The sequence below is a fragment of the Tachyglossus aculeatus genome, chromosome Y4, assembly GCF_015852505.1.
Source record: "Tachyglossus aculeatus isolate mTacAcu1 chromosome Y4, mTacAcu1.pri, whole genome shotgun sequence".
NCBI lineage: Eukaryota > Metazoa > Chordata > Mammalia > Monotremata > Tachyglossidae > Tachyglossus > Tachyglossus aculeatus.
Window position 1 is genome coordinate 11,140,377 of NC_052096.1, and position 27,960 is coordinate 11,168,336.

At 50.7% G+C, this 27,960-nt stretch overlaps 1 protein-coding gene across 1 annotated transcript in view; it reads left to right on the plus strand.

Moving 5' to 3' along the window:
• Nucleotides 1-17,303, plus strand: part of NPR1 (natriuretic peptide receptor 1) — a 30,438-nt gene extending 13,135 nt beyond the window's left edge. Inside the window, exons 12-22 of the mRNA XM_038769010.1 lie at nucleotides 116-187; nucleotides 2,038-2,197; nucleotides 2,481-2,636; nucleotides 3,602-3,770; nucleotides 5,815-5,961; nucleotides 8,311-8,434; nucleotides 10,255-10,323; nucleotides 12,778-12,952; nucleotides 15,655-15,753; nucleotides 15,888-15,979; nucleotides 16,778-17,303. Coding sequence (XP_038624938.1) covers nucleotides 116-187; nucleotides 2,038-2,197; nucleotides 2,481-2,636; nucleotides 3,602-3,770; nucleotides 5,815-5,961; nucleotides 8,311-8,434; nucleotides 10,255-10,323; nucleotides 12,778-12,952; nucleotides 15,655-15,753; nucleotides 15,888-15,979; nucleotides 16,778-16,840 — 1,326 coding nt within the window. The 3' untranslated portion in view covers nucleotides 16,841-17,303. The remainder of the gene's footprint in view (nucleotides 1-115; nucleotides 188-2,037; nucleotides 2,198-2,480; nucleotides 2,637-3,601; nucleotides 3,771-5,814; nucleotides 5,962-8,310; nucleotides 8,435-10,254; nucleotides 10,324-12,777; nucleotides 12,953-15,654; nucleotides 15,754-15,887; nucleotides 15,980-16,777) is intronic.
• The last annotated feature ends 10,657 nt before the right edge of the window (nucleotides 17,304-27,960 follow it).

Below are 27,960 nucleotides of genomic sequence, written 5' to 3' on the forward strand. Positions count from 1 at the left end.
AAGGGGTCTGGGGAAGAGGGAGGAGGGGGCATGGAGGAAGCGGGGGTCGGAACATAATAATAATTATAATAACAACAATAATAATAATCCTCATCTCATCCCCCCTGGGCCCTAGGACATCCTGGAGAACGAGAGCATTACTCTGGACTGGATGTTCCGCTATTCTCTCACCAACGACATTGTCAAGGTGCGGGACAGGGATACCCCACGGGCAGGGAGACCCCCCCCCAAAAAAAAACCTCTGCCTCCTGCACCTCCCCACCCTCTCCCCGTCCCAATCAACCGATCAGTTGTATTTAATGAGCAACTACTGTGTGCAGAGAGTGCTGTACTAAGCGCTTGGGAGAGTACAAAGTAACGGAGTTGGTAGACACGTTCCCTGCCCACATGAGACCTCCTTTTCTGTCACCTGGGTGTGCAAATGTGTACGTGTGTTCCCTAAGCCCCCCTTTTCCTTTTCTCCCACTCCGTTTATCCATACCCCCTCCCCCAGCCCCACACCACTTATGCCCACAATCTTAGAGCAGTCCAGCGCTTAGAACAGTGCTTTGCACATAGTAAGCGCTTAATAAATGCCATTATTATTATCTGTCAGTTATTTATATTAATTTCAGTCTCTCCCTCTAGACTGTCAGCTTGTTGTGGGCAGGGGAGTGTCTGTTTGTTGTTCTGTTGTCCTCTCCCAAGCTCTCAGTGCAGTACTCTGCATTCATTCATCCATTCAATTGCATTTATTGAGCGCTTACTGTGTGCAGAGCACTGGACTAAGCGCTTGGGAAGTCCAAGTTGGCAACATCTAGAGACGGCCCCTACCCAACAGCGGGCTCACCGTCTAGAAGGGGGAGACAGACGACGAAACAAAACATATTAACAAAATGAAATAAGTAGAATAGTAAATATCATCATCATCATCAATCGTATTTATTGAGCACTTACTATGTGCAGAGCACTGTACTAAGCGCTTGGGAAGTACAAATTGGCAACATATAGAGACAGTCCCTACCCAACAGTGGGCTCACAGTCTAAAAGGGGGAGACAGAGAACAAAACCAAACATACTAACAAAATAAAATAAATAGAATAGATATGTACAAATAAAATAAATAAATAAATAGAGTAATAAATATGTACTGCACATAATAAGCACCCAATAACTGGGAGCCCTTCCCAGACTGAGCCCCCTCCTTCCTCTCCCTCTCCTCCCCACCTTACCTCCTTCCCCTCCCCACAGCACCTGTATATATGTATATATGTTTGTACGTATTTATTACTCTATTTATTTATGTATTTAATTTGTACATATTTATTCTATTTCTTTTATTTTGTTAATATGTTTTGTTTAGTTCTCTGGGGAAGCAGCGTGGCTCAGTGGAAAGGGCCCGGGCTTTGGAGTCAGAGTTCATGGGTTCAAATCCTGGCTCCGCCAATTGTCAGCTGTGTGACTTTGGGCAAGCCACTTAGTTTCTCTGTGCCTCAGTTACCTCATCTGTAAAATGGGGGTGAGGACTGTGAGCCCCCCGTGGGACAACCTGATCACCTTGTAACCTCCCCAGCGCTTAGAACAGTGCTTTGCACATAGCAAGCGCTTAATAAATGCCATTATAATAATAAATGGGGGTGAAGACTGTGAGCCCCCCGTGGGACAACCTGATCACCTCGTAACCTCCCCAGCTCTTAGAACAGTGCTTCGCACATAGTAAGCGCTTAATAAATGCCATTATAATAATAAATGGGGGTGAAGACTGTGAGCCCCCCGTGGGACAACCTGATCACCTCGTAACCTCCCCAGCGCTTAGAACCGTGCTTCGCACATAGTAAGTGCTTAATAAATGCCATTATAATAATAAAATACAATTGAATGAATGAATGAACGAACTATGACTGCATGAATAAATGAATGGAAGTGTGTTTATGTATAGGATGGGGGGGTCATTTCTCTCCTCTGACCCCGTCCCTTCCCCCCGGGTTCCGTCCCCAGTGGGGGGATGCTGTGTGGGTGGGGGGACCGCCCCTGACCTGCCCCTGCCCACCCCCCCAGGGGATGTTATTCCTACACAACGGGGCCATCTGCTCTCACGGCAACCTCAAGTCGTCCAACTGCGTGGTGGACAGTCGCTTCGTCCTCAAGGTCACCGACTACGGCCTGGAGACTTTCCGCTGGCCGGCCAGGCCGGAGACGGGCCATGCCTTCTACGCCAGTGAGGAAGCCTGCCCCCACCCACCCAACCCCATCCCCAGGGGCCGGGGGCACCAGTTCCGGGAGGGTCCCGAGCCCCCCACTCCGAAGTCCCAGCCAGGGTGGAAGTCTGGGGTTTCCCACCAAACCTTCCCGAGTTGATCCCCACCGCTTCGGGACCCCGGGCCCACCCCTTCTCCCACCCCTCAGAGAAGCCGTGGACGGCCCCCCGGCCCCTGCGACCACCCCCTCCCCTCATTTTCGCCCCCCCGTGACCACCCCCTCTCCCATCTCTCGCCCCCCAGAGAAGCTGTGGACAGCCCCGGAGCTCCTACGCATGGCTTCCCCGCCCGTTCGCGGCTCTCAGAAAGGGGACATCTACAGCTTCGGGATTATCCTGCAGGAGATCGCCCTGCGCTGCGGTGTCTTCCACTTGCCCGGCCTGGACCTCAGCCCCAAGGGTCAGTCCCCAGCCCCCTGACCCCACCCTCTGACCCCGGGCCTGGACCTTATTTCCCTGGGACCCGAGGATTCGAGGCCCATGGGTGGCCTGAGAGTCAGGGGGACATGGGTTCTAACCCGGCCTCTGCCACGTGTCCGCTGTGTGACCTTGGGCAAGTCGCTTCACTTCTCTGGGCCTCGGTTCCCTCATCTGTAAAACGGGGATTAAGGCCCCATGTGAGATTCATCATCATCATCATCAATCGTATTTATTGAGCGCTTACTATGTGCAGAGCACTGTACTAAGCGCTTGGGAAGTACAAATTGGCAACATATAGGGACAGTCCCTACCCAACAGTGGGCTCACAGTCTAAAAGGGGGAGATAGAGAACAAAACCAAACATACTAACAAAATAAAATAAATAGAATAGATATGTACAAATAAAATAAATAAATAAATAGAGTAAAAAAAAAAAACACCACTGAATTAGCAATTAGTATTTTTGTGGCAATTTTTACACCAGCACATTTAATGTCTTTTCCAGGCTCTTCATAGCAAATCTTCCTAACATTCATCTTCAGCATATTTCTTGACTACTAGTTCCTTTATTATTGACTATCAGTCCAATAATTGTCAATTATTTTAATCTTCTCTCCATCCACTCCAAATGTGTTAAAACTTCCAGTTGTCATGATCTCTGTTTTCTTTACACTAAAATGTAGGTCCATCTTTTTCTCTGTTTCTTAACTTTTAACAATAAACCCTTCAAATCTTCACCTTCTGCTAATAGGGTAGCATCATCAGCATAACGAGATTAGCACACATGTGAGATTCGACTGTGAGCCCGCTGTCGGGTAGGGGCCGTCTCGCGATGTTGCCAACTTGGACTTCCCAAGCGCTTAGTCCGGGGCTCCGCACACAGTAAGCGCTCAATAAATAGGATGGATTGATTGATTGATTGACTGATGGTCCCGCCCCCGTCAGAGATCGTGGAGCGGGTGTCCGTCGGGGAGCAGCCCCCGTTCCGGCCGTGGCTGGGGTCGCAGAGCCCGCCGGAGGAGCTGGGGCCGCTGATGCAGCGCTGCTGGGCCGAGGACCCCAACGACAGGCCCGACTTCCAACACATCCGCCTGCAGCTCAGGCGCTTCAACAGGTGGGTCAAGGGCCCTTCCCGGAGACACGCCCCTCGGCCCCTCCCATTGGTTCCTCTCTAGGCCCCGCCCCTCGGCTCCCCCCGTTGGCTCTTCCCATTGGTCCCCCTCTAGCCCCGTCTCTCGGAGTTCCCCTCTAGCCCCGCCCCTCGGCTCTTCCCATTGGTCCCCCTCTAGCCCCGTCTCTCGGAGTTCCTTTCTAGCCCCGCCCCTCGGCTCCTCCCATTGGTCCCTCTCTACCCCGCCCCTCTGAGTTCCTCTCTAGCCCCGCCTCTCGGCCCCTCCCATTGGTCCCCCTCTAGCCCCGCCCCCTGAGTTCCTCGCTAGCCCCGCCCCTCGGCTTCTCCCATTGGCTCCTCCCTAGACCACCACCACCCCGGCTCTTCCCATTGGTCCCCCTCTAGCCCCGTCTCTCGGAGCTCCTCTCTAGTCCCGCCCCTCGGCTCCTCCCATTGGCCCCTCTCTAGCCCCGCCCCTCTGAGTTCCTCTCTAGTCACGCCCCTCGCCCGCTCCCATTGGCTCCTCCCTAGATCCCTCCCCTCGGCTCTTCCCATTGGTCCCTCTCTAGCCCCGCCTCTCTGAGTTCCTCTCTAGCCCCGCCCCTCGGCTTCTCCCATTGGCTCCTCCCTAGACCCCCCCCCCGGCTCTTCCCATTGGTCCCCCCTAGCCCCGTCTCTCGGAGTTCCTCTCTAGCCCCGCCCCTTGGCTCCTCCCATTGGTCACTCTCTGGCCCCGCCCCGAGTTCCTCTCTAGCCCCGCCCCTCGGCCACTCCCATTGGTCCATCTCTAGCCCCGCCCCTCTGAGTTCCTCTCTAGCCCCGCCCCTCGACGCATCCCATTGGCTCTCCCTGGCCACGCCCCTATCAGCCCCTCCCCTCGGCTCCTCCCATTGGTCCCTCTCTAGCCCCGCCCCTCGAACCCCCTCCCCACTCCCTCTGCTTCAACAGACTTGAAGTGTGGCTCAGTGGAAAGAGCCCGGGCTTTGGAGACAAGAGTCATGGGTTCGAATCCCGTGCCGGCCCTTGTCAGCTGTGTGACTTTGGGCAGGTCACTTCACTTCTCTGTGCCTCAGTTCCCTCATCTGGAAAATGGGGATTAAGACTGTGAGCCCCCCCGCCATGGGACAACCTGATCACCTTGTAACCTCCCCAGCGCTTAGTACAGTGCTTTGCACATTCATTCATTCATTCAATTGTATTTATTGAGCGCTTACTGTGTGCTGAACACTGGACTAAGCGCTTGGGAAGTCCAAGTTGGCAACATAGAGAGACGGTCCCTACCCAACAGTGGGCTCACTGTCTAGAAGGGGGAGACGGGGAACAAAACATGTTCATTCATTCATTCAATCGTACTTATTGAGCGCTTACTGTGTGCAGAGCACTGGACTAAGCGCTTGGGAAGTCCAAGTTGGCAACATCTAGAGATGGTCCCGACCCAACAGCGGGCTCACAGTCGAGAAGGGGGAGACAGACAACAAAACAAAACATGGGGACAGGTGTGAAGTCATCAGAATAAATAATAATGATAAGAGAAGCAGCGTGGCTCAGTGGAAAGAGCCCGGGCTTTGGAGTCAGAGGTCATGGGTTCGAATCCCGGCTCCGCCACTTGTCAGCTGGGTGACTTTGGGCAGGTCACTTCACTTCTCTGTGCCTCAGTTCCCCCATCCGTAAAAATGGGGATGAAGACTGTGAGCCCCACGTGGGACAACCTGATTACCTTGTATCTACCCCAGCGCTTAGAACAGTGCTTTGCACATAGTAAGCGCTTAACAAATACCAACATTATTATTATTATTCTCTGGGCCTCAGTTCCCTCATCTGTAAAATGGGGATGAAGACTGTGAGCCCCCCGTGGGACAAACTCATCACCTTGTCACCTCCCCGGCGCTTAGAACGGTGCTTTGCACGTAGTAAGCGCTTAACAAATGCCATCAAAAAAAATAATAATAACACAGTAAGCGCTTAATAATCGTATTATTATTGGGGAGGGGGGCTGCGGGAGGAAGGGGGCCCGCCCCGTGACCCCCGGCCCGATCCGACCCCTTAGGGAGAACAACGGCAACATACTGGACACCTTGTTGACCCGCATGGAGCAATATGCCAACAACCTGGAGGAGCTGGTGCAGGAGCGCACGCAAGCCTACCTGGAGGAGAAGAGGAAGGCGGAAGCTCTTCTGTACCAGATCCTGCCCCAGTGAGACCCCCCACCCCCTCTTCCTCTCCCCCGCTCCGACTCCGGGAACAATCCCACCATCTCACCCCAACGGATCGACCCTGGGGCACTGGGAGTCGGTGGGGCCTGGGTTCTAATTCCGCCTCGGCCACGTCCTCTGCTGCGTGACTTGGGGCAGGTCGCTTCGCTTCTCTGGGCCGCGGCTACCTCATCTGTCAAAAGAGGATTCAGACCCTGAGTCCCAGGTGGGCCAGGGACCGTGTCCAACCCTATTAGATTGCAACTACCCTAGCGCTTAGTACGGTGCTTGACATATAGTAAGCGCTTAACAACTACCATTGTTATTGTTACTATTACTGCTATTATTATCCGGGATTATTATTTCTGCTATTATTATCTGGGGATTCCCGCTCCCCAGCCCGCATCCCAGTACCCCCGCCCCAACCTCTTGCCAGTGAAAGCAGCGTGGCTATGAAGAGCCCGGGCTTTGGAGTCAGAGGTCGTGGGTTCAAATCCAGGCTCCGCCAGTTGTCAGCTGTGTGGCTTTGGGCAAGTCACTTCACTTCTCTGGGCCTCAGTTCCCTTATCTGTAAAATGGGGATTAAGACTGAGCCCCACGTGGGACAACCTTATCCAGTCACTTAACTTCTCCGTGCCTCAGTTCCCTCATCTGTAAAATGGGGATTAAGACTGTGAGCCCCACGTGGGACAACCTAATCACCTTGTATCCCCCAGCGCTTAGAACAATGCTTCGCATATATTATTTTATTATTATATTATTATTATATTAATTATTAATAATATAATCATTACATTATTTATTATATATTATATAATAATATAATTATTATATTATGATAATATAGTAGTAGTAGTAGTAATCCTGGCTTCACCACTTGTCTGCTGTGTGACCTTGGGCAAGTCACTTCGCTTCAGCGAGTAGAACAGCACTGGCCCATAGGAAGTGCTTAACAAATACCCTAATTATTATTCTCTGTGCCTCAACTACCTCATCTGGAAAATGTGGATTGGGACTGTGAACCCCACATGGGACAGGGCCTATGCCCGGCTAGATTTGCTTTTATCCACCCAGCGCTTAGTACAGTGCCTGGCACATAAGTAACGAGCTAGAGAACGCTCGCAGCGTGGCTCAGGGGAAAGAGCACGGGCTTTGGCGTCGGAGGTCATGTGTTCAAATCCTGCCTCCGCCAGTTGTCATCTTATTTATTTATTTTACTTGTACATATCTATTCTATTTATTTTATTTTGTTAGTATGCTTGGCTTTGTTCTCTATCTCCCCCTTTTAGACTGTGAGCCCACTGTTGGGTAGGGACCGTCTCTATATGTCGCCAACTTGGACTTCCCAAGCGCTTAGTCCAGTGCTCTGCACACAGTAAGCGCTCAATAAATACGATTGATTGATTGATTGATCTGTGTGACTTTGGGCAAGTCACAACTTCTCTGTGCCTCAGTTCCCTCGCCTGTAAAATGGGGATTAAGACTGTGAGCCCCCCGTGGGACAACCTGATCACCTCGTAACCTCCCCAGCGCCTAGAACAGTGCTTTGCACATAGTGAGCGCTTAATAAATGCCATTATCATTACTATCATCATCATCAATCGTATTTATTGAGCGCTTACTATGTGCAGAGCACTGTACTAAGCGCTTGGGAAGTACAAATTGGCAACATGTAGAGACAGTCCCTACCCAACCATAAGTACCTGCTTAACAAATACTATTGTAATAATAGTACAATGTAACTAATGTAACAACCTCCCCCTTTTAGACTGTGAGTCCACTGTTGGGTAGGGACTGTCTCTATATGTTGCCAATTTGTACTTCCCAAGCGCTTAGTGCAGTGCTCTGCACATAGTAAGCACTCAATAAATACAATTGATGATACGATTGAACATATTATTATTCATCATCATCATCAATCGTATTTATTGAGCGCTTACTATGTGCAGAGCACTGTACTAAGCGCTTGGGAAGTACAAATTGGCAACATCTAGAGACAGTCCCTACCCAACAGTGGGCTCACAGTCTAATTATTATTATTATCCATAGTTTTATTATGACCCTACCCAACCACAAGTACCTGCTTAACAAATACTATTGTAATAATAGTACAATGTAACTAATGTAACAACCTCCCCCTTTTAGACTGTGAGCCCACTGTTGGGTAGGGACTGTCTCTATATGTTGCCAATTTGTACTTCCCAAGCGCTTAGTGCAGTGCTCTGCACATAGTAAGCGCTCAATAAATACGATTGATGATACGATTGAACATATTATTATTATTATTATCCATATTATTATGATGATTATCCATAATGTAACAACATATTATTATGATGATTATCCAACAGCTCCGTGGCTGAGCAGCTGAAACGGGGGGAGACGGTCCAAGCCGAGGCCTTCGACAGCGTCACCATCTACTTCAGCGACATCGTGGGTTTCACGGCCCTCTCGGCAGAGAGCACACCTATGCAGGTGAGCCCTGGGGGTCCGGGGGTCCTGGCTTCCCTCCCCCCGGACCCTCGAACTCCCAGTCTCCTTGGCCCCCTCCCAACAACAATCAATCAATCAATCAACCGTATTTATTGAGCGCTTACTATGTGCAGAGCACTGTACTAAGCACTGTACTAACAACAGAGACCCTCCCCAGTTCCTCCGACATCCCCCCGGGCAGAAGAGCGTCTCATCCACTGCCCCGGTGCCAACGGCCTCCCAACCTCCTCAATCCCCCATCCCTTCATTCCCCCTCCTTCATCATCCTCAATCGTACTTATTGAGCGCTTACTGTGTGCAGAGCACTGGACTAAGCGCTTGGGAAGTACAAGTTGGCGACATACAGAGACAGTCCCTACCCAACAGCGGGCTCACAGTCTAAAAGGGGGAGATGGAGAACAAAACCAAACATACTAACAAAATAAAATAAATAGAATAGATATGGACAAGTAAAATAAATAAATAAATAAATAGAGTCATAAATCTGTACAAACATATATACAGGTGCTGTGGGGAAGGGAAGGAGGTAAGATGGGGGGATGGAGAGGGGGACGAGGGGGAGAGGAAGGAAGGGGCTCAGTCTGGGAAGGCCTCCTGGAGGAGGTGAGCTCTCAGTAGGGCCTTGAAGGGAGGAAGAGAGCGAGCTTGGCGGATGGGCAGAAGGAGGGCATTCCAGGCCCGGGGGATCCCTCCATCCCTTCACCTCTCCATCCCTCTTATCCTCCTCCCCTACGTCTTTCCATTCCCTCTCTCCCTCCGCCCCCCCCCCCTTCCATTCTCTCTGTCCCCGTTTTCCCATCCATCCGTGGCTCAGCAGAAAGAGCCCGGGCTTTGGAGCCAGAGGTCATGAGTTCAAATCCCAGCTCTGCCAACTATCAGCCGCGTGGCTTCGGGCGGGTCACTTCACTTCTCTGTGCCTGAGTTTCCTCCTCTGTAAAAAATGAGGATTAAGACCGGGAGCCCACCGTTTTCCCATCCATCCGTGGCTCAGCGGAAAGAGCCCGGGCTTTGGAGCCAGAGGTCATGAGTCCAAATCCCGGCTCTGCCAACTGTCAGCCGCGTGGCCTCGGGCGGGTCACTTCACTTCTCTGTGCCTGAGTTTCCTCCTCTGTAAAATGAGGATTAAGACTGGGAGCCTCCCGCGGGACAAACTGATCACCTTGTAACCTCCCGAGTGCTTAGAACAGTGCTTTGCACATAGTAAGCGCTTCATTCATTCATTCATTCATTCAATCATATTTCTTGAGCGCTTCCTGTGTGCAGAGCACTGTACTAAGCGCTTGGGAAGTACAAGTTGGCAACATATAGAGACGGTCCCTACCCAACAGTGGGCTCACAGTCTACAACCCTCCATCCCTCCGTTCTCTGTCCATGTTTTTTGCCCTCCTCCCCCCATCCTTCCATCACCCGCCCCCCATCCCTCCATTACTCTATCCCTCCGCTCTTCTACCTCTCCGTCTTTCCCGCCTCCCCTCTGTCTCTCGATTTACCCCTCCATCTCTCCATCCACCCCTCCGTCCCTGTGTCCTCCGCATCCTCTGCTGCTCCGGCCTGACCCCTCCTTCCTCTATTTATTTATTTATTTTACTTGTCCATATCTATTCTATTTATTTTATTCTGTTAGCATGTTTGGGTTTTTTTTTCTCCGTCTCCCCCTTTTAGACTGTGAGCCCAATGTTGGGTAGGGACTGTCTCTATATGTTGCCAATTTGTACTTCCCAAGCGCTTAGTACAGTGCTCTGCACATAGTAAGCGCTCAATAAATATGATTGATTGATTGATTGATTGATTCTTCCCCGCAGGTGGTGACTCTGCTCAATGACCTGTACACCTGCTTTGACGCCATCATCGACAACTTCGACGTGTACAAGGTGGGCCTCTGCAGAGACGAAGCTCAAGGTGATAGAGGAAGAGACTGAAAGATGTAGGGACAGAGAACGGATCAATCCGTCCTATTTATTGAGCGCTTACTGTGTGCAGAGCACTGTACTAAGCGCTTGGGAGAGTACAAGATAACTGTTGGTAGATATGTTCCACTCTCTTCTCCTATCGCATCCCAGCTCGCACTCTCCACTCGTCCCAAGCCAACCTACTCACTGAGCCTCATTGTTGTCTCTCTCATTGCGACCTCCGGCTCGCTTTCATTCATTGAATCGTATTTATTGAGCGCTTACTGTGTGCAGAGCACTGTACTAAGCGCTTGGGAAGTACAAGTTGGCAACATATAGAGACGGTCCCTACCCAACAGCGGGCTCACTTCCTTCCCAAATGTCTCAAATCCACCAGACCACAGCCCTCCCTGCTTTCAAAGCCTCCCACAAACTCACCTCCTCCAGGAGGTCTTCCCCGATTATTTTCTTTTCCCAGGTCAAACTCTCCCTCCTATCACCTCAGCATTCCTGCACTCGCTGTTTCCCCTGGAATTTTTAAACAGATTGATTTACACACTCTACTTTTTAATCCCCTTCTTCCCAAATTACGTTAAATCTTGCCTCCAGAGTGACTGGAAGCCTCCAGGAGGGCAGGGATCCTGTCGTCTTCTAGTGTAACCCTCCCAAGCGTTTATCATAGTGCTTTGCACACAGTAAAAACTTAAAATATTACCGAATGCTTGAGATGCAGAGATGCACACGGAGTGAGAGATTGAGAAATGTGCAGAGTCAGAGACGTGGAGAGATGAAGAGATGTATATATGTTTGTACATATTTTTTACTCTATTTATTTATTTATTTATTTTATTTGTACATATCTATTCTATTTATTTTATTTTGTTAGTATGTTTGGTTTTGTTCTCTGTCTCCCCCTTTTAGACTGTGAGCCCACTGTTGGGTAGGGACTGTCTCTATATGTTGCCAATTTGTACTTCCCAAGCGCTTAGTACAGTGCTCTGCACATAGTAAGCGCTCAATAAATACGATTGATGATGATGATGATGATGAAGAAGACAGAGAGCGATGCAATGCACAGAGATGGAGAGTTGTACTCTCCCAAATGCTTAGTACAGTGCTCTGCACACAGTAAGTGCTCAATAAACACCACTGATGATTGATTGATTGATTGATTGATACAGGGAATCGGAGATGAGGAGAGATGGAAGCACAGAGATGTAGAGATGCAGAGAATCGGAGACAGGGAGCGGCCCAGAGATGCAGAGAGATAATAATTCATTCATTCAATCGTATTTATTGAGCGCTTACTGTGTGCAGAGCACTGTACTAAGCGCTTGGGAAGTCTAAGTTGCCAACATATAGAGACGGTCCCTACCCAATGGTGGGCTCACAGTCTAATAATAATAATAATAATAACGGTATTTGTTAAGTGCTTACTATGTGCCAAGCACTGTTCAAAGCACTGGGGCAGATACAAGGTAATCAGGTTGTCCCACTTGGGGGCTCACAGTCTTCATCCCCATTTGGCAGATGAGGGAACTGAGGCCCAGAGAAGTGAAGTGACTTGCCCAGAGTCACCCAGCTGACAAGTGGCGGAGCCGGGATTAGAACCCACGACCTGTGACTCCCAAGCCCGGGCTCTGGCCACTAAGCCACGCTGCTTCTCTGAGACAGGGAGCGATGCAGAGAATCAGAGATGGGGAGAGGCAGGGAATCAGAGATGAGAAGCGATGGAATGACAGAGATGGAGAGATGAAGAAGAGATCCCCCTTCTAGACTGTGAGCCCGTTGTTGGGTAGGGACTGTGTCTCTATCTGTTGCCGAATTGTCCTTCCCAAGCGCTTAGTCCAGTGCTCTGCACACCGTAAGCGCTCAATAAATACGATTGAATGAATGAATGAATGCAGGGAATCGGCGACAGGGAGCAGCCCAGAGAGGCAGAGAGAGGAAGTCGGGCAGTGATGCAAGGACACAGAGATAATAACAATAATCATCATCATCATCATCAATCAATCGTATTTACTGAGCGCTTACGATGTGCAGAGCACTTGTTAAGCGCTTACTATGTGCCAAGCACTGTTCTAAGCGCTGGGGGAGATCCAAGGTAATCAAGGTTGTCCCACGTGGGGCTCACAGTCCTCATCCCCGTTTTCCAGATGAGGTCACTGAGGCCCACAGCAGGTAAGAGACTCGCCTAAAGTCACCCAGCTGATACGAGGAGGAGTCGGGATTAGAACCCACGACCTCTGGCTCCCAAGCCTGGAGCCACAGGGGGTTGTTGCTGGGGAGAGACCCCGCGATGCAGAGACAGGGAACGACGCCGAGAGACGGAGAAAGGAGGGAGAGGCCGTGACCCCGTGGGGAGCGGGCCGGGCCTGGGTCTTCCCGGGCTGTTTCGGAGGCCCCTGACAGCCCTGCCCTGCCTCTCCCCCGCAGGTGGAGACGATCGGGGACGCCTACATGGTGGTGTCGGGGCTACCGGTGAGAAACGGGCGGCTGCACGCGCGGGAGGTGGCCCGCATGGCCCTGGCCCTGCTCGACGCCGTCCGGTCCTTCCGCATCCGACACCGGCCGCACCTCCAGCTGCGCCTCCGCATCGGCATCCACACTGGTCAGAGACCCTCACCCCACGACTACCCACGCCCGGGGGGCTCACACACACACACACACACACATACAGGGACACCTGCCCCCCTCCGCAGACCCCCAGGGAAGGGAGACCCTTCCCCTCCACAGACCCCTGGGGAGGGAGATCTTCCCCCTCCGCAGACCCCCAGAGAAGGGAGGCCCTCACCCCCAGCAAACCCCCGGGGAGAGGAGGCCCTCCCCCTCTGCAGACCCCCGGAGAGGGGAGAGATTTCCCCTCTGCAGACCCCTGGAAAGGGGAGACCTTTCCCCTCTTCAGCCCCCCAGGGAGGGGAGACCCTCACCCTCAGCAAACCCCTGGGGAGAGGAGACCTTCCTCCTCAGCAGGACCCCGGGGGAGACCCCGCACTGGAGACCACCGGAGAGGGGAGACCATTCCCCTCCACAGACCCCCAGAGAGGGGAGACACTCACCCCCAGCAAACCCCCGGGGAGAGGAGGCCCTCCCCCTCTGCAGACCCCCAGAGAGGGGAGAGCTTTCCCCTCTGCAGACCCCTGGGAAGGGGAGACCTTTCCCCTCTTCAGCCCCCCAGGGAGGGGAGACCCTCACCCTCAGCAAACCCCTGGGGAGAGGAGACCTTCCCCCTCAGCAGGACCCCGGGGGAGACCCCCCACTGCAGACCACCGGAGAGGGGAGACCTTTCCCCTCCACAGACCCCCGGGGAGGGGAGACCCTCCCCCGCTGCAGACCCCCGAGAAGGGGAGAACTTACCCCTCCACAGACCTCTGGGGGGGGGGACCTTCCCCCTCCTCAGACCCCCAGGGAGGGGAGGCCCTCACCCCCAGCAAACCCCAGGGGAGAGGAGACCCTCCCCCTCTGCAGACCCCTGGAAAGGGGAGACCTTTCCCCTCTTCAGCCCCCCAGGGAGGGGAGACCCTCACCCTCAGCAAACCCCTTGGGAGAGGAGACCTTCCCCCTCAGCAGGACCCCGGGGGAGACCCCCCACTGCAGACCATCGGAGAGGGGAGACCTTTCCCCTCCTCAGACCCCCAGAGAGGGGAGACCCTCACCCCCAGCAAACACCCGGGGAGAGGAGACCTCCCCCCTCTGCAGACCCCCGATAAGGGGAGGCCCTCACCCCCAGCAAACCCCAGGGGAGAGGAGACCCTCCCCCTCTGCAGACCCCTGGAAAGGGGAGAACTTTCCCCTCCTCAGACCCCCAGGGAGGGGAGACCCTCACCCCCAGCAAACACCCGGGGAGAGGAGACCTCCCACCTCTGCAGACCCCCCCCCGCCCCCCCCCCCCCCCCCCCCCCCCGATAAGGGGAGGCCTTTCCCTTCTGCAGACCCCCGGGGAGGGGAGACCTTCCCCCTCCGCAGACCCCTGAGGGTGTAGGGGAGAGCCTCCCCCTCCAAAAACACCCCCCGACCCCCTCTAGACTGTAAGCCCGTTGTAGGCATGGAATGTGTCTGTTTATTTTTGTATTGGACTCTCTCCCAAGCGCTCAGCGCAGTGCTCTGCACTCGGTAAGGGCTCAATAAATACGACTGAACGAATGAATGGAGAGAGAGCCTCTCCCCCACCCCACTAGCAGACCCCTGGGGTTGGGGGGAGAGAGCCTTCTCTACCACAGACCCCCAAGTTGGGGAGAGGGCCTCCTCCCCCTCAGCAGACCCCGGGGGAAAGAGTAATCAATCAATTAATCGTATTTATTGAGGGTTTACTGTGTGCAGAGCACTGTACTAAGCGCTTGGGAAGTCCAAGTTGGCAACATATAGAGACAGTCCCTACCCAACAGTGGGCTCACAGTCTAGAAGGGGGAGACAGAGAACAAAACCAAACGTACTAACAAAATAAAATAAATAGGACAGATATGTGCAAGTAAAATAAATAGAGTAATAAATATGTACAAACATATATACATATATACAGGTGCTGTGGGGAAGGGAATTTTTATCACTTATAATGCCATTATCACTATCACTTATAATGCCATTATCATTATCACTAATAATGCCATTATCATTATCACGAATAAATGCCATTATCATCACTAATAATGCCATTATTATTATCGCTAAACGCCATTATTATTATCACTAATAACGCCATTATGATTATCACTAATAAATGCAACTATTATTATCACTAATAATGCCATTATGATTATCACTAATAATGCCACCATTATCATCACTAATTCCACTATTATTATCACTAATAATGCCATTATTATTATCACTAATACTGCCACTATTATCGTCACTAGTAATGCCACTATTATCATCACTAATAAATGCCATTCTCATTATTATGTCGGTAAAACCGGGGAGGGGGAAGCAAGGCAGGTTGAATTAAGGCCCATTATTATCACTAACACTATTATCATCACTAGTAATGCCACTATTATCATCACTAATAAATGCCATTCTCATTATTATGTCGGTAAAACCGGGGAGGGGGAAGCAAGGCAGGTTGAATTAAGGCCCATCTCCCCCTGATTCCCCCAACCGAGCTAAGGTGGCTCGAGGTGGGAGGACCACCTCCTTCTCCGCATCCCCACTCCCAGGCCTGTGGAAATTCTCAAGTTTGGCGGGAGACCCCCGCCCCTGCCCCTTCCCAAAGCTGGCAACCCCGGTGGGCACCAACCCCCATCCCAAGCCCAGAGCCGTCATTCAGCCCCCTGCCCCTCCACTGTGTAATCCCCCTCTCTCCCCGGCCCCCAGGACCCGTCTGCGCGGGGGTCGTGGGACTGAAGATGCCTCGCTATTGTCTTTTTGGGGACACGGTCAACACTGCCTCACGGATGGAGTCCAATGGGGAAGGTAAAGGATCCCCGCCAGGCCCCGGCACCCCTTCCCCTTCCCCACCCTTCCCTCCCTCTCTTCGGACCCCCCCCCCAACCTCCGCCCCACCCCATGGCGACATCCTCTGCTCCTTGCCTTCCCTCGGGTGCCAGCGTTGAAGATTCACATGTCTTCGGACACCAAGGCCGTACTGGAGGACTTTGGCTGCTTCGAGTTGGAGTTGCGGGGTGATGTCGAGATGAAGGTACGGGGATCCTGGGAATCCCCCCGGGACCTCTCTCCAACTACCATCTCCCCCCGCCCCGCCGTCCCCTGCTCGCCCCAACCTCACTCCTCACCCACCATGTCATGGGCTTCCCAATACGGCACCCAGTGGGATCTCTCCAATGGGACTTCCCCTAGCAAAATCAATCAGTCAATCAATCAATCGTATTTATTGAGCGCTTACTGTGTGCAGAGCACTGTACTACGCAAAATCCACCAATTGTGATTCCCGATATGAACTCCCCAGTGGGATCTCCCCAATACGGTGCCCACTGGGACCTTCTTTTGTGATCTCTCCTGTCTGGTCCCCAGCAAAATCTCCCAAATATCATCACCATCAATCGTATTTATTGAGCGCTTACTATGTGCAGAGCACTGTACTAAGCGCTTGGGAAGTACAAATTGGCAACATATAGAGACAGTCCCTACCCAACAGTGGGCTCACAGTCTAAAAGGGGGAGACAGAGAACAAAACCAAACACACTAACAAAATAAAATAAATAGAATAGATATGTACAAATAAATAAATAAATATGGTATAATATGGCACCTAATGGGACCACCCCATTGCACTCAAAGGGACTCTCCCCTAATAAGGTCCCCCCTTGACCTCTCTTCCCCCTTCCCCCTCCCCACTTTCATTCATTCATTCATTCAATCGTATTTATCGAGTGCTTACTGTGTGCCGGGCACTGTACTAAGCGCTTGGGAAGTACAAGTTGGCAACGTATAGAGACGGTCCTCAAAATCTCTTTACCTCTTCCTCTCCCCCACGCAGGGCAAGGGGAAAGTGCGGACATACTGGCTGCTGGGAGAGAGGGGGGCCAGCACAAGAGGCTGATGCGCTTGTCCCCCTCTCGCCCCTCCAACGTGGATCCCCCAGTGGAGGGGGGCGAGGGAGACGAAGAACCCGTCCTGGGGGGCTCTCTTGATTCCCCCCAGCTCTCTTGATTCGGCCCCTCCTCGGGAGGTGGGTGGAGGGAAAGGGGAGCAACTCAGGTTTGGGGTGTCCATTATTTGGGTGAGTGGCAGAGGTGGGGACAAGTCGTAAAGGTTGAGAAGGGACCCCTTCACCCCTCCACTGTGACTTACGGCTTGGAGGATAGGGTGGGGGGCAAGAAACAGGGGTAGAAAGACCTGCCCCCCACCCCCACATCTGGTCCACATCTGCCCCTTTCTCCCCCAGGCTCCTGCGGGTCTGGGGGTGCTAAGAAATTGGGGCCGAGGGGCGGGCTGGGGTGGCGGGTCATTTCCGACGGTGAGCGCAGACCGTGTGTGGATTATTAAAAGCTTCCTCACCCCCCTCCCCAGCCTTCTGTCTCTTCTTTTCGGCGGGGAGGGATCCTCGGGAGCGGGTGGTGGGTCCCCCGGACCCTCTCCAGACGGAGGGGGTGGTCTCAAATAATAATCATCATCATCGATCGTATTTATTGAGCGCTTACTGTGTGCAGAGCACTGTACTAAGCGCTTGGGAAGTCCAAATTGGCGACATCTAGAGACAGTCCCTACCCAACAGTGGGCTCACAGTCTAAAAGGGGGAGACGGAGAACAAAACCAAACATGCTAACAAAATAAAATAAATACAATAGATAGGTACAAGTAAAATAAATAGAGTAATAAATATGTACAAACATATATACAGGTGCTGTGGGGAAGGGAAGGAGGTAAGAAGGGGGGATGGAGAGGGGGACGAGGGGGGGAGGAAGGAAGGGGCTCAGTCTGGGAAGGCCTCCTATTGCACTGCCCAGGGAAAGTGCTTAATAAATACGATCGAATGAAGTATGTTATTTGTTAAGTGCTTGCTGTGTGCTGTAATCGGGTTGGACACAGTCCCTGGTCCCACAGAGGGTTCACGGTCTTAATCCTCCTTGTCCAGATGAGGCCCGGAGGAGTGAAGTGACTTGCCCAAGTTCACACAGGAGGGTTCACAGTCATTCATTCAATCGTATTTATTGAGCCCTTACTGTGTGCAGAGCACTGTACTAAGCGCTTGAGAAGTACAAGTTGGCAACACATAGAGACAATCAATCAATCAATCAACTGTATTTATTGAGTGCTTACTGGGTGCAGAGCACTGTACTAAGCGCTTGGGAAGTACAAGTTGGCAACATGTAGAGATGGTCCCTACCCAACAGCGGGCTCACAGTCTAGAAGGGGGAGACATAGAACAAAACAAAGCATATTTACAAAAAATAAATAGATATGTACAAGTTAAATAAATAGAGTAATAAATACGTACAGTCCCTACCCAACAGTGGGCTCACAGTCTAGAAGGGGGACTTAATCTTCATTGTCCAGATGAGGCCCAGAGGAGTGAAGTGACTTGCCCAAGGTCACACGGCTGACAACCGGCAGAGCCGGGATTGGAAACTTCAGAATCCCGGGCCTGGACCCAACCCACTAGGCCAATCTGGCTGTAGTACACCCTACTTCCCAAGCGCTTAGTCCAGTGCTCTGCACACAGTAAGCGCTCAATAAATACGATTGACTGACTGACTCCTTCCCCTCCCCAGCAAGGAGCCCCACAGCCCAGTCTGATTCATTCAATCATTCATTCAATCGTATTTATTGAGCGCTTACTGTGCGCAGAGCACTGGACTAAGCGCTTGGGAAGTCCAAGTTGGCAACATATAGAGACAGTCAATCAATCAATCAATTGTATTTATTGCGCGCTTACTGTGTGCAGAGCACTGGACTAAGCGCTTGGGAAGTCCAAGTTGGCAACATAGAGAGACAGTCCCTACCCAACAGCGGGCTCACAGTCTAGAAGGGGGAGACAAAGAACAAAACAAAACATATTTACAAAATAAAATAAATAGAATAGATATGTATAAGTAAAATAAGTTGAGTAATAAATACATACAGTCCCTACCCAACAGTGGGCTCACAGTCTAGAAGGGGGACTTAATCCTCATTGTCTAGATGAGGCCCAGAGGAGTGAAGTGACTTGCCCAAGGTCACACGGCAGACAACCGGCAGAGCCGGGATTGGAAACTTCGGAATCCCAGGCCCGGACTCTACCCACTAGGCCAATCTGGCTGTAGTACACCCCCCCTTTTAGACTGTAAGCCCACTGTTGGGTAGGGATTGTCTCTATATGTTGCCAACTTGTACTTCCCAAGCGCTTAGTACAGTGCTCTGCACACAATAAGTACTCAATAAATACGATTGATTGATTGATTGATTAATAGTACACCCCTCCTCTCCCTCCCCAGCAAGGAACCCCACCGCCCAGTCTGATTCATTCAATCATTCATTCAATCGTCTTTATTGAGCGCTTACCGTGCGCAGAGCACTGGACTAAGCGCTTGGGAAGTCCAAGTTGGCAACATATAGAGACAGTCAATCAATCCATCAATCAATTGTATTTATTGCGCGCTTACTGTGTGCAGAGCACCGGACTAAGCGCTTGGGAAGTCCAAGTTGGCAACATATAGAGACAGTCAATCAATCCATCAATCAATTGTATTTATTGCGCGCTTACTGTGTGCAGAGCACCGGACTAAGCGCTTGGGAAGTCCAAGTTGGCAACATAGAGAGACAGTCAATCAATCCATCAATCAATTGTATTTATTGCGCGCTTACTGTGTGCAGAGCACCGGACTAAGCGCTTGGGAAGTCCAAGATGGCAGCATAGAGAGACAGTCAATCAATCCATCAATCAATTGTATTTATTGCGCGCTTACTGTGTGCAGAGCACCGGACTAAGCGCTTGGGAAGTCCAAGTTGGCAACATACAGAGACAGTCAATCAATCAGTCAATCAATGTACTTATTGCACGCTTACTGTGTGCAGAGCAGTGGACTAAGCGCTTGGGAAGTCCAAGTTGGCAGCATAGAGAGACAGTCAATCAATCCATCAATCAATTGTATTTATTGCGCGCTTACTGTGTGCAGAGCAGTGGACTAAGCGCTTGGGAAGTCCAAGTTGGCAACATAGAGAGACGGTCCCTACCCAACAGTGGGCTGATGATGGGGAAGGGGTGGGGGAAAAGGACGCAGAATTCCCCCCACCCCGTCCCCTCCAGCCCCCAAATAGTAGTGTTTAGGAGTCTAAGCGGGGCGATGACGATTCTGCTTGAGACGAAGGGCCCGATGGCCACCCGAACCCAACCCCAGCCGGGGCCCCCCACGCCCGGCCCGGCCCGGCCCGGAGGAATGCGGAGGAGCAGTTGCTGACCAGGCATCCCGGCAGCCGGGCAGGAAGGCCGGAGACATTTCCCCAGATCATCCATCAAACCGGACCCCGGACGGACACGCAGCCGCCTCCGCCCCGGCGCCCAGGCACATGGGGCTGAAAGGTCGCCGAAAAAGCCCTCTCGCTGTGGGGGGGTGCTGGGGAAGGCCATAGGCCACCTCTCACCCCATTTAATAATAATAATAATAATGGCATTTATTAAGCGCTTACTAAGCACTGTTCTAAGCGCTGGGGAGGTTACAAGGTGATCAGGTTGTCCCACGGGGGCCTCACGGTTTTAATCCCCATTTTATAGATGAGGTAACTGAGGCCCAGAGAAGTGAAGCGACTTGCCCAAAGCCACACGGCTGACTAGTGGCGGAGCCAGGATTTGAACCCATGACGTCTGACTCCAGAGCCCGGGCTCTTTCCACTGAGCCACGCTGCTTCCCCATTTCCAGCGTGGCTGTGTTTTATAAAGAAGCAGCGTGGCTCAGTGGAAAGAGCCCGGGCTTTGGAGTCGGAGGTCAGGGGTTCAAATCCCGGCTCTGCCAACTGCCAGCTGGGTGACTTTGGGCAAGTCACTTCACTTCTCTGTACCTCAGTTCCCTCATCTGTAAAATGGGGATGAAGACTGTGAGCTCCACGGGGGACAACCTGATCACCCTGTAATCTCCCCAGCGCTTAGAACAGTGCTTTGCACCTAGTAAGCGCTTTATAAAGAAGCAGCGTGGCTCAGTGGAAAGAGCCTGGGCTTTGGAGTCGGAGGTCAGGGGTTCAAATCCCGGCTCTGCCAATTGTCAGCTGGGTGACTTTGGGCAAGTCACTTCACTTCTCTGTACCTCAGTTCCCTCATCTGTAAAATGGGGATGAAGACTGTGAGCTCCACGGGGGACAACCTGATCACCCTGTAATCTCCCCAGCGCTTAGAACAGTGCTTTGCACCTAGTAAGCGCTTTATAAAGAAGCAGCGTGGCTCAGTGGAAAGAGCCTGGGCTTTGGAGTCCGAGGTCAGGGGTTCAAATCCCGGCTCTGCCAATTGCCAGCTGTGTGACTTTGGGCAAGTCACTTCACTTCTCTGTACCTCAGTTCCCTCATCTGTAAAATGGGGTTTGAAGACTGTGAGCCCCCCGTGGGACAACCTGATCACCTTGTAACCTCCCCAGCGCTTAGAACAGTGCTTTGCACCTAGTAAGCGCTTTATAAAGAAGCAGCGTGGCTCAGTGGAAAGAGCCCGGGCTTTGGAGTTGGAGGTCAGGGGTTCAAATCCCGGCTCTGCCAATTGCCAGCTGGGTGACTTTGGGCAAGTCACTTCACTTCTCTGTGCCTCAGTTACCTCATCTGTAAAATGGGGATGAAGACTGTGAGCCCCCCCCGTGGGACAACCTGATCACCTTGTAACCTCCCCAGCGCTTAGAACAGTGCTTTGCACGTAGTAAGCGCTTTATAAAGAAGCAGCATGGCTCAGTGGAAAGAGCCCGGGCTTTGGAGTCAGAGGTCAGGGGTTCAAATCCCGGCTCTGCCAATTGCCAGCTGTGTGACTTTGGGCAAGTCATTTCACTTCTCTGTACCTCAGTTCCCTCATCTATAAAATGGGGTTTGAAGACTGTGAGCCCCCCGTGGGACAACCTGATCACCTTGTAATCTCCCCAGCGCTTAGTACAGTGCGTTGCACATAGTAAGCACTTTGTAAATGCCATCGTTATTATTGTTATTATTATTATTATTATTTCAGGGGGCTCCCCCCTCCCACCGGCCTCAACTCCCAGAGGGGCCAGGCTTCATTGCGGCCTAGTGGGCTGGCGATCGGTCATGTTGACCGAACGGGAAGCCATGATGGCTCCACGGGATGTGTGACCCCTTCCCCGCCCCCCCAGATTCATGCTCGGAGGTGGGGAGGGGGGAGTTGGACAAAGGGCAGGAGTGTGCAGCAGGGCCGGACAGGTCCGTCGGGTGGTCAGGCGACGGCTGATTTTGGGGGGTGCAGAGGGACATTACAGGGGGGGTGATCCTGGGTCCGGCCAGCGGCTGGTCCGGAGCGAGGGGAGCGGGGAGAGGGATGGGGGGCAGGACAAAGGGGGGGATATGGGGGGGGGGGTGTGGCGCCTGGCCTACACAATGGGAGGAAATTCTAGCAAATCCGTTCAGGGCAGCCTGGCTCCTCGGCGGGCAAGCCGGAGGGGGGTGGCGGGCGGCCGGCCGGCCGGCTGGGGTCCGGAGGGCCAGAGGGCAGGGGACGGTTGGCGGGGGGCGGGAAGGAGGGCAACAGAGCACCACAGGAAGGCCATTGCTCCTGAAGTCAGAGCCATTTCCTTCGGGAAACCTGGGAAAGTCATTATTGGAGGGCGAGGGGGCGGAAGCGCTGCGTCCAGCGCTCTGCACACAGTCAGCGCTCAATAAATACGATTGAATAATAATAGCAACTATGGTATTTGTTCAACGCTTACTGTGTGCCATTCATTCATTCATTCAATCGTATTTATTGAGCGCTGACTGGACCACTGTGTGCCATTCATTCATTCATTCAATCATATTTATTGAGCGCTGACTGTGTGCAGAGCACTGGACTACTGTGTGCCATTCATTCATTCATTCAATCGTATTTATTGAGCGCTGACTGGACCACTGTGTGCCATTCATTCATTCCTTCAATCGTATTTATTAAGTGCTGACTGTGTGCAGAGCACTAGACTACTATATACCATTCATTCATTCATTCAATCGTATTTATTGAGCGCTGACTGTGTGCAGAGCACTGGACCACTGTGTGCCATTCATTCAATCGTATTTATTGAGCGCTGACTGTGTGCAGAGCACTGGACCACTGTGTGCCATTCATTCATTCATTCAATCGTATTTATTGAGCGCTGACTGTGTGCAGAGCACTGGACTACTGTGTTTCATTCATTCATTCATTCAATCGTATTTACTGAGCGCTGACTGTGTGCAGAGCACTGGACGACTGTGTGCCATTCATTCATTCCTTCAATTGTATTTATTGAGCGCTGACTGTGTGCAGAGCGCTGGACCACTGTGTGCCATTCATTCATTCATTCAATCGTATTTATTGAGCGCTGACTGTGTGCAGAGCACTGGACGACTGTGTGCCATTCATTCATTCAATCGTATTTATTGAGCGCTGACTGTGTGCAGAGCACTGGACCACTGTGTGCCATTCATTCAATCGTATTTATTGAGCGCTGACTGTGTGCAGAGCACTGGACCACTGTGTGCCATTCATTCATTCATTCAATCGTATTTATTGAGCGCTGACTGTGTGCAGAGCACTGGACGACTGTGTGCCATTCATTCATTCATTCATTCATTCAATCCTATTTATTGAGTGCTGAATGTGTGCAGAGCACTGGACTACCATGTGCCATTCATTCATTCATTCAATTGTATTTATTTAGCGCTGACTGTGTGAAGAGCACTGGACTAAGCGCTTGAGAAGTACAAGTTGGCAACCTATAGAGACAGTCCCTACCCAACAGTGGGCTCACAGTCTAGAAGCGCTTAGAATGGTGCTTGGCACCTAGTAAGCACTTAATAAATGCCATCATTATTATTATTACTATAGCCAGCACTCAGAAAACACGATTGAACGAATCATCATCATCAATCGTATTTATTGAGCGCTTACTGTGTGCAGAGCACTGTACTAAGCGCTTGGGCAGTACAAGTTGGCAACATATAGTGACTGTCCCTACCCAACAGTGGGCTCACAGTCTAGAATCAATCAATCGTATTTATTGAGCGCTTACTGTGTGCAGAGCACTGTGCAGAGCAGAGACTCTCCCCCTCGTCCCCCTCTCCATCCCCCCCATCTTACCTCCTTCCCTTCCCCACAGCACCTGTATATATGTATACATGTTTGTACTTATTTATTACTCTATTTATTTATTTATTTTACTTGTACCTATCTATTCTATTTATTTTATTTTGTTAGTATGTTTGGTTTTGTTCTCTGTCTCCCCCTTCTAGACTGTGAGCCCGCTGTTGGGTAGGGACCGTCTCTCTATGTTGCCAACTTGGACTTCCCAAGCGCTTAGTACAGTGCTCTGCACATAGTAAGCGCTTAATAAATACGATTGATGATGATGATGATGAGTAAGCGCTCAATAAATCCGATTGATTGATTAAGGGCTTACTATGTGCCAAGCACTGTTCTAAGCACTGGGGAGGTTACAAGGTCTGTTACCAGCGCTGTCACCTCCCCAGCGCTTAGAATGGTGCTTGGCACATAGTAAGCGCTTAATAAATCTATTTATTTATTTATTTACTATTCATTTATTTACTTACTATTCATTTATTTATTTATTTTACTTGTACCTATCTATTCTATTTATTTTATTTTGTTAGTATGTTTGGTTTTGTTCTCTGTCTCCCCCTTCTAGACTGTGAGCCCGCTGTTGGGTAGGGACCGTCTCTCTATGTTGCCAACTTGGACTTCCCAAGCGCTTAGTCCAGTGCTCCACACACAGTAAGCGCTCAATAAATCCGATTGATTGATTGATTGATTAAGGGCTTACTATGTGCCAAGCACTGTTCTAAGCGCTGGGGAGGTTACAAGGCCTGTTACCAGCGCTGTCACCTCCCCAGCGCCTAGAATGGTGCTTGGCACATAGTAAGCTATTTATTTACTTACTATTTATTTACTTATTTATTTTACTTGTACGTATCTATTCTATTTATTTTATTTTGTTAGTATGTTTGGTTTTGTTCTCTGTCTCCCCCTTCTAGACTGTGAGCCCGCTGTTGGGTAGGGACCATCTCTAGATGTTGCCACCTTGGACTTCCCAAGCGCTTACGACGGTGCTCTGCACATAGTAAGCGCTCAATAAATACAATTGATGATTGATGATGATGTTTAATGCCATCATTATTATGATTACTATAGCCGGCGCTCAAAAAAACACGATTGAATGAATAATGGAGGGGCCTGGGCCTCAGAGGCCTCTCCTCCATAAGGAAGTCCCCAGACCGCTGACCACCCTCTCCCCTACCCCCCATCCCTCCTCTCCCACCCTCTCTGCTTTTCCCAAAGGAAATGAGACCATATCCTCAAACACCGAAAATAAGGAAGGCGGAGATGGCGGAGGTGACGTCCACCCCAGCCCCCCTCGCCTCATTTCGGGGCCGAAGCTGGTTTCCTAATAAAGGCGGCGGGGGAGGCGGGCGGGAGATAAGCGAAAGGAAAAAGAAAATAATTATTATTTATACCTTTCAGGATGGAGCTTGGGAGATCCAATTAGCGGCTGGTTCGGAGGAGCGGTCCCCTCGGGGTCATTTTTAATTAAATAGCCGGGCTGGAAAAATAGAGAGAAATAAATCAATCTTTTTTTAAAAAAAGAAAATTAAAAATAACATCCCCGGAGATTTAATCTCGCCTAGTTGAAAAGCGGGGAAAGGAGTCCATGGGCGGGAGAACTGGCGACGGGATTGAGGAGTATTCATTCGTTCAGTCGGATTTATTGAGCGCTTTCTGTGTGCAGGGCACTGTACTAAGCGCTTGGTATTGCGATCTGATGAATTTGAAGACTAATTAGGTGAGATAAAGTTGGGGGGTGGGGGGGTTCTCACCCTGCCTCTCAGCTCCGCTAATTTTAAGTGGCTCCTCTCAAAGAGAAGGGGCCTTTAAGATTTCACCTCCTCCCCGCCATTCCCTGCATAATAATAATAATAATAATAATAATAACGATAATGGTATTTGTTAAGCACTTACTATGTGCCAAGCACTGCTCTAAGCACTGGGGGAGATCCAAAGTGATCAGGTTGCCCCACGTGGGGCGCGCAGTTCTTCATCCCCATTTTCCAGATGAGGTCACTGAGGCCCGGAGAAGTGAAGTGACTTGCCCAAAGTCACCCAGCTGACAAGTGGCGGGGCCGGGATTTGAACCCATGACCTCTGACTCCAAAGCCCGGGCTGTGTATATGTTCATATTGATCATTCTATTCATTGATATTACTGATGTGTGTATATCTATAATTCTGATCACCTTGTAACCTCCCCAGCGCTTAGAACAGTGCTTTGCACATAGTAAGCGCTTAATAAATGCCATTATTATTATTATTATTATTTATTTATATTGATGCTATTCATGCCTGTTTACTTGTTTTGATGTCTGGCTCTCCCCCTTCTAAATTATGAGTCCATTGTGGGCAGGGATTGTCACTATTAGGGAAGCAGTGTGGTTCAGTGGAAAGAACAGGGGCTTTGGAGTCAGAGGTCATGGGTTCAAATCCCGGCTCCGCCAATTGTCAGCTGTGTGACTTTGGACAAGTCACTTCACTTCTCTGGGCCTCAGTGACCTCATCTGCAAAATGGGGATTAAGACTGTGACCCCCCCGTGGGACAACCTGATCACCTTGTAACCTCCCCAGCGCTTAGAACAGGGCTTTGCACATAGTAAGCGCTTAATAAATGTCGTCATTCCAGCATAGCTCAGTGGAATAGAGCACGGGCTTTGGAGTCAGAGGTCATGGGTTCAAATCCCGGCTCCGCCAATTGTCAGCTGTGTGATTTTGGGCAAGTCACTTCACTTCTCTGGGCCTCAGTTACCTCATCTGTAAAATGGGGATTAAGACTGTGAGCCCCCCGTGGGACAACCTGATCACCTTGTAACCTCCCCAGCGCTTAGAACAGTGCTTTGCACATAGTAAGCGCTTAAGAAATGCCATTATTATTATTATTATTATCATTATTCGCAATCCCCATTTTACAGATGAGGTAACCAAGGCATAGAGAAGTGAAGTGATTTGCCCAAGGTCGTTTATTTCTATTAATGTCCGTCCCGCCACCCACAGATGGTAAGGTCGTTATGGGAAGGGAATGTGTTTACTGTTGTACTGTACTCTCCCAAACGCTTAGTACAGTGCTCTGCACACAGTAAGCGCTTAGTAAATATGATTGAATGAAGGTGGCAGTTCTCAAGCAGCGTGGCTCAGTGGAAAGAGCCCGGGCTTTGGAGTCATTCATTCAATCGTATTTATTGAGCGCTAACTGTGTGCAGAGCACTGTACTAAACGCTTGGGAAGTCCAAATCGGCAACATCTAGAGACGGTCCCTACCCAACAGCGGGTTCACAGTCTAGAAGGGGGAGACAAACAACAGAACATATAAACCAAGAGTCAGAGGTCATGGGTTCAAATCCCGGCTCTGCCACTTGTCAGCTGTGTGACTTTGGGCAAGTCACTTCACTTACCTGTATATATGTATATATGTTTGTACATATTTATTACTCTATTTATTTATTTATCTTACTTGTACATATCTATTCTATTTATTTTATTTTGTTAGTATGTTTGGTTTGGTTCTCTGTCTCCCCCTTCTAGACTGTGAGCCCACTGTTCATCATCATCATCATCAATCGTATTTATTGAGCGCTTACTGTGTGCAGAGCACTGTACTAAGCGCTTGGGAAGTACAAGTTGGTAACAAATAGAGACGGTCCCTACCCAGCAGTGGGCTCATAGTCTACTTGGACTTCCCAAGTGCTTAGTACAGTGCCCTGCACACAGTAAGCGCTCAATAAATACGATTGATTGATTGATTGATTCACTTGCCTGTATATATGTTTGTACATATTTATTACTCTATTTATTCATTTATTTATCTTACTTGTACATATCTATTCTATTTATTTTATTTTGTTAGTATGTTTGGTTTGGTTCTCTGTCTCCCCCTTCTAGACCGTGAGCCCACTGTTGGGTAGGGACTGTCTCTAGATGTTGCCAACTTGGACTTCCCAAGCGCTTAGTACAGTGCCCTGCACACAGTAAGCG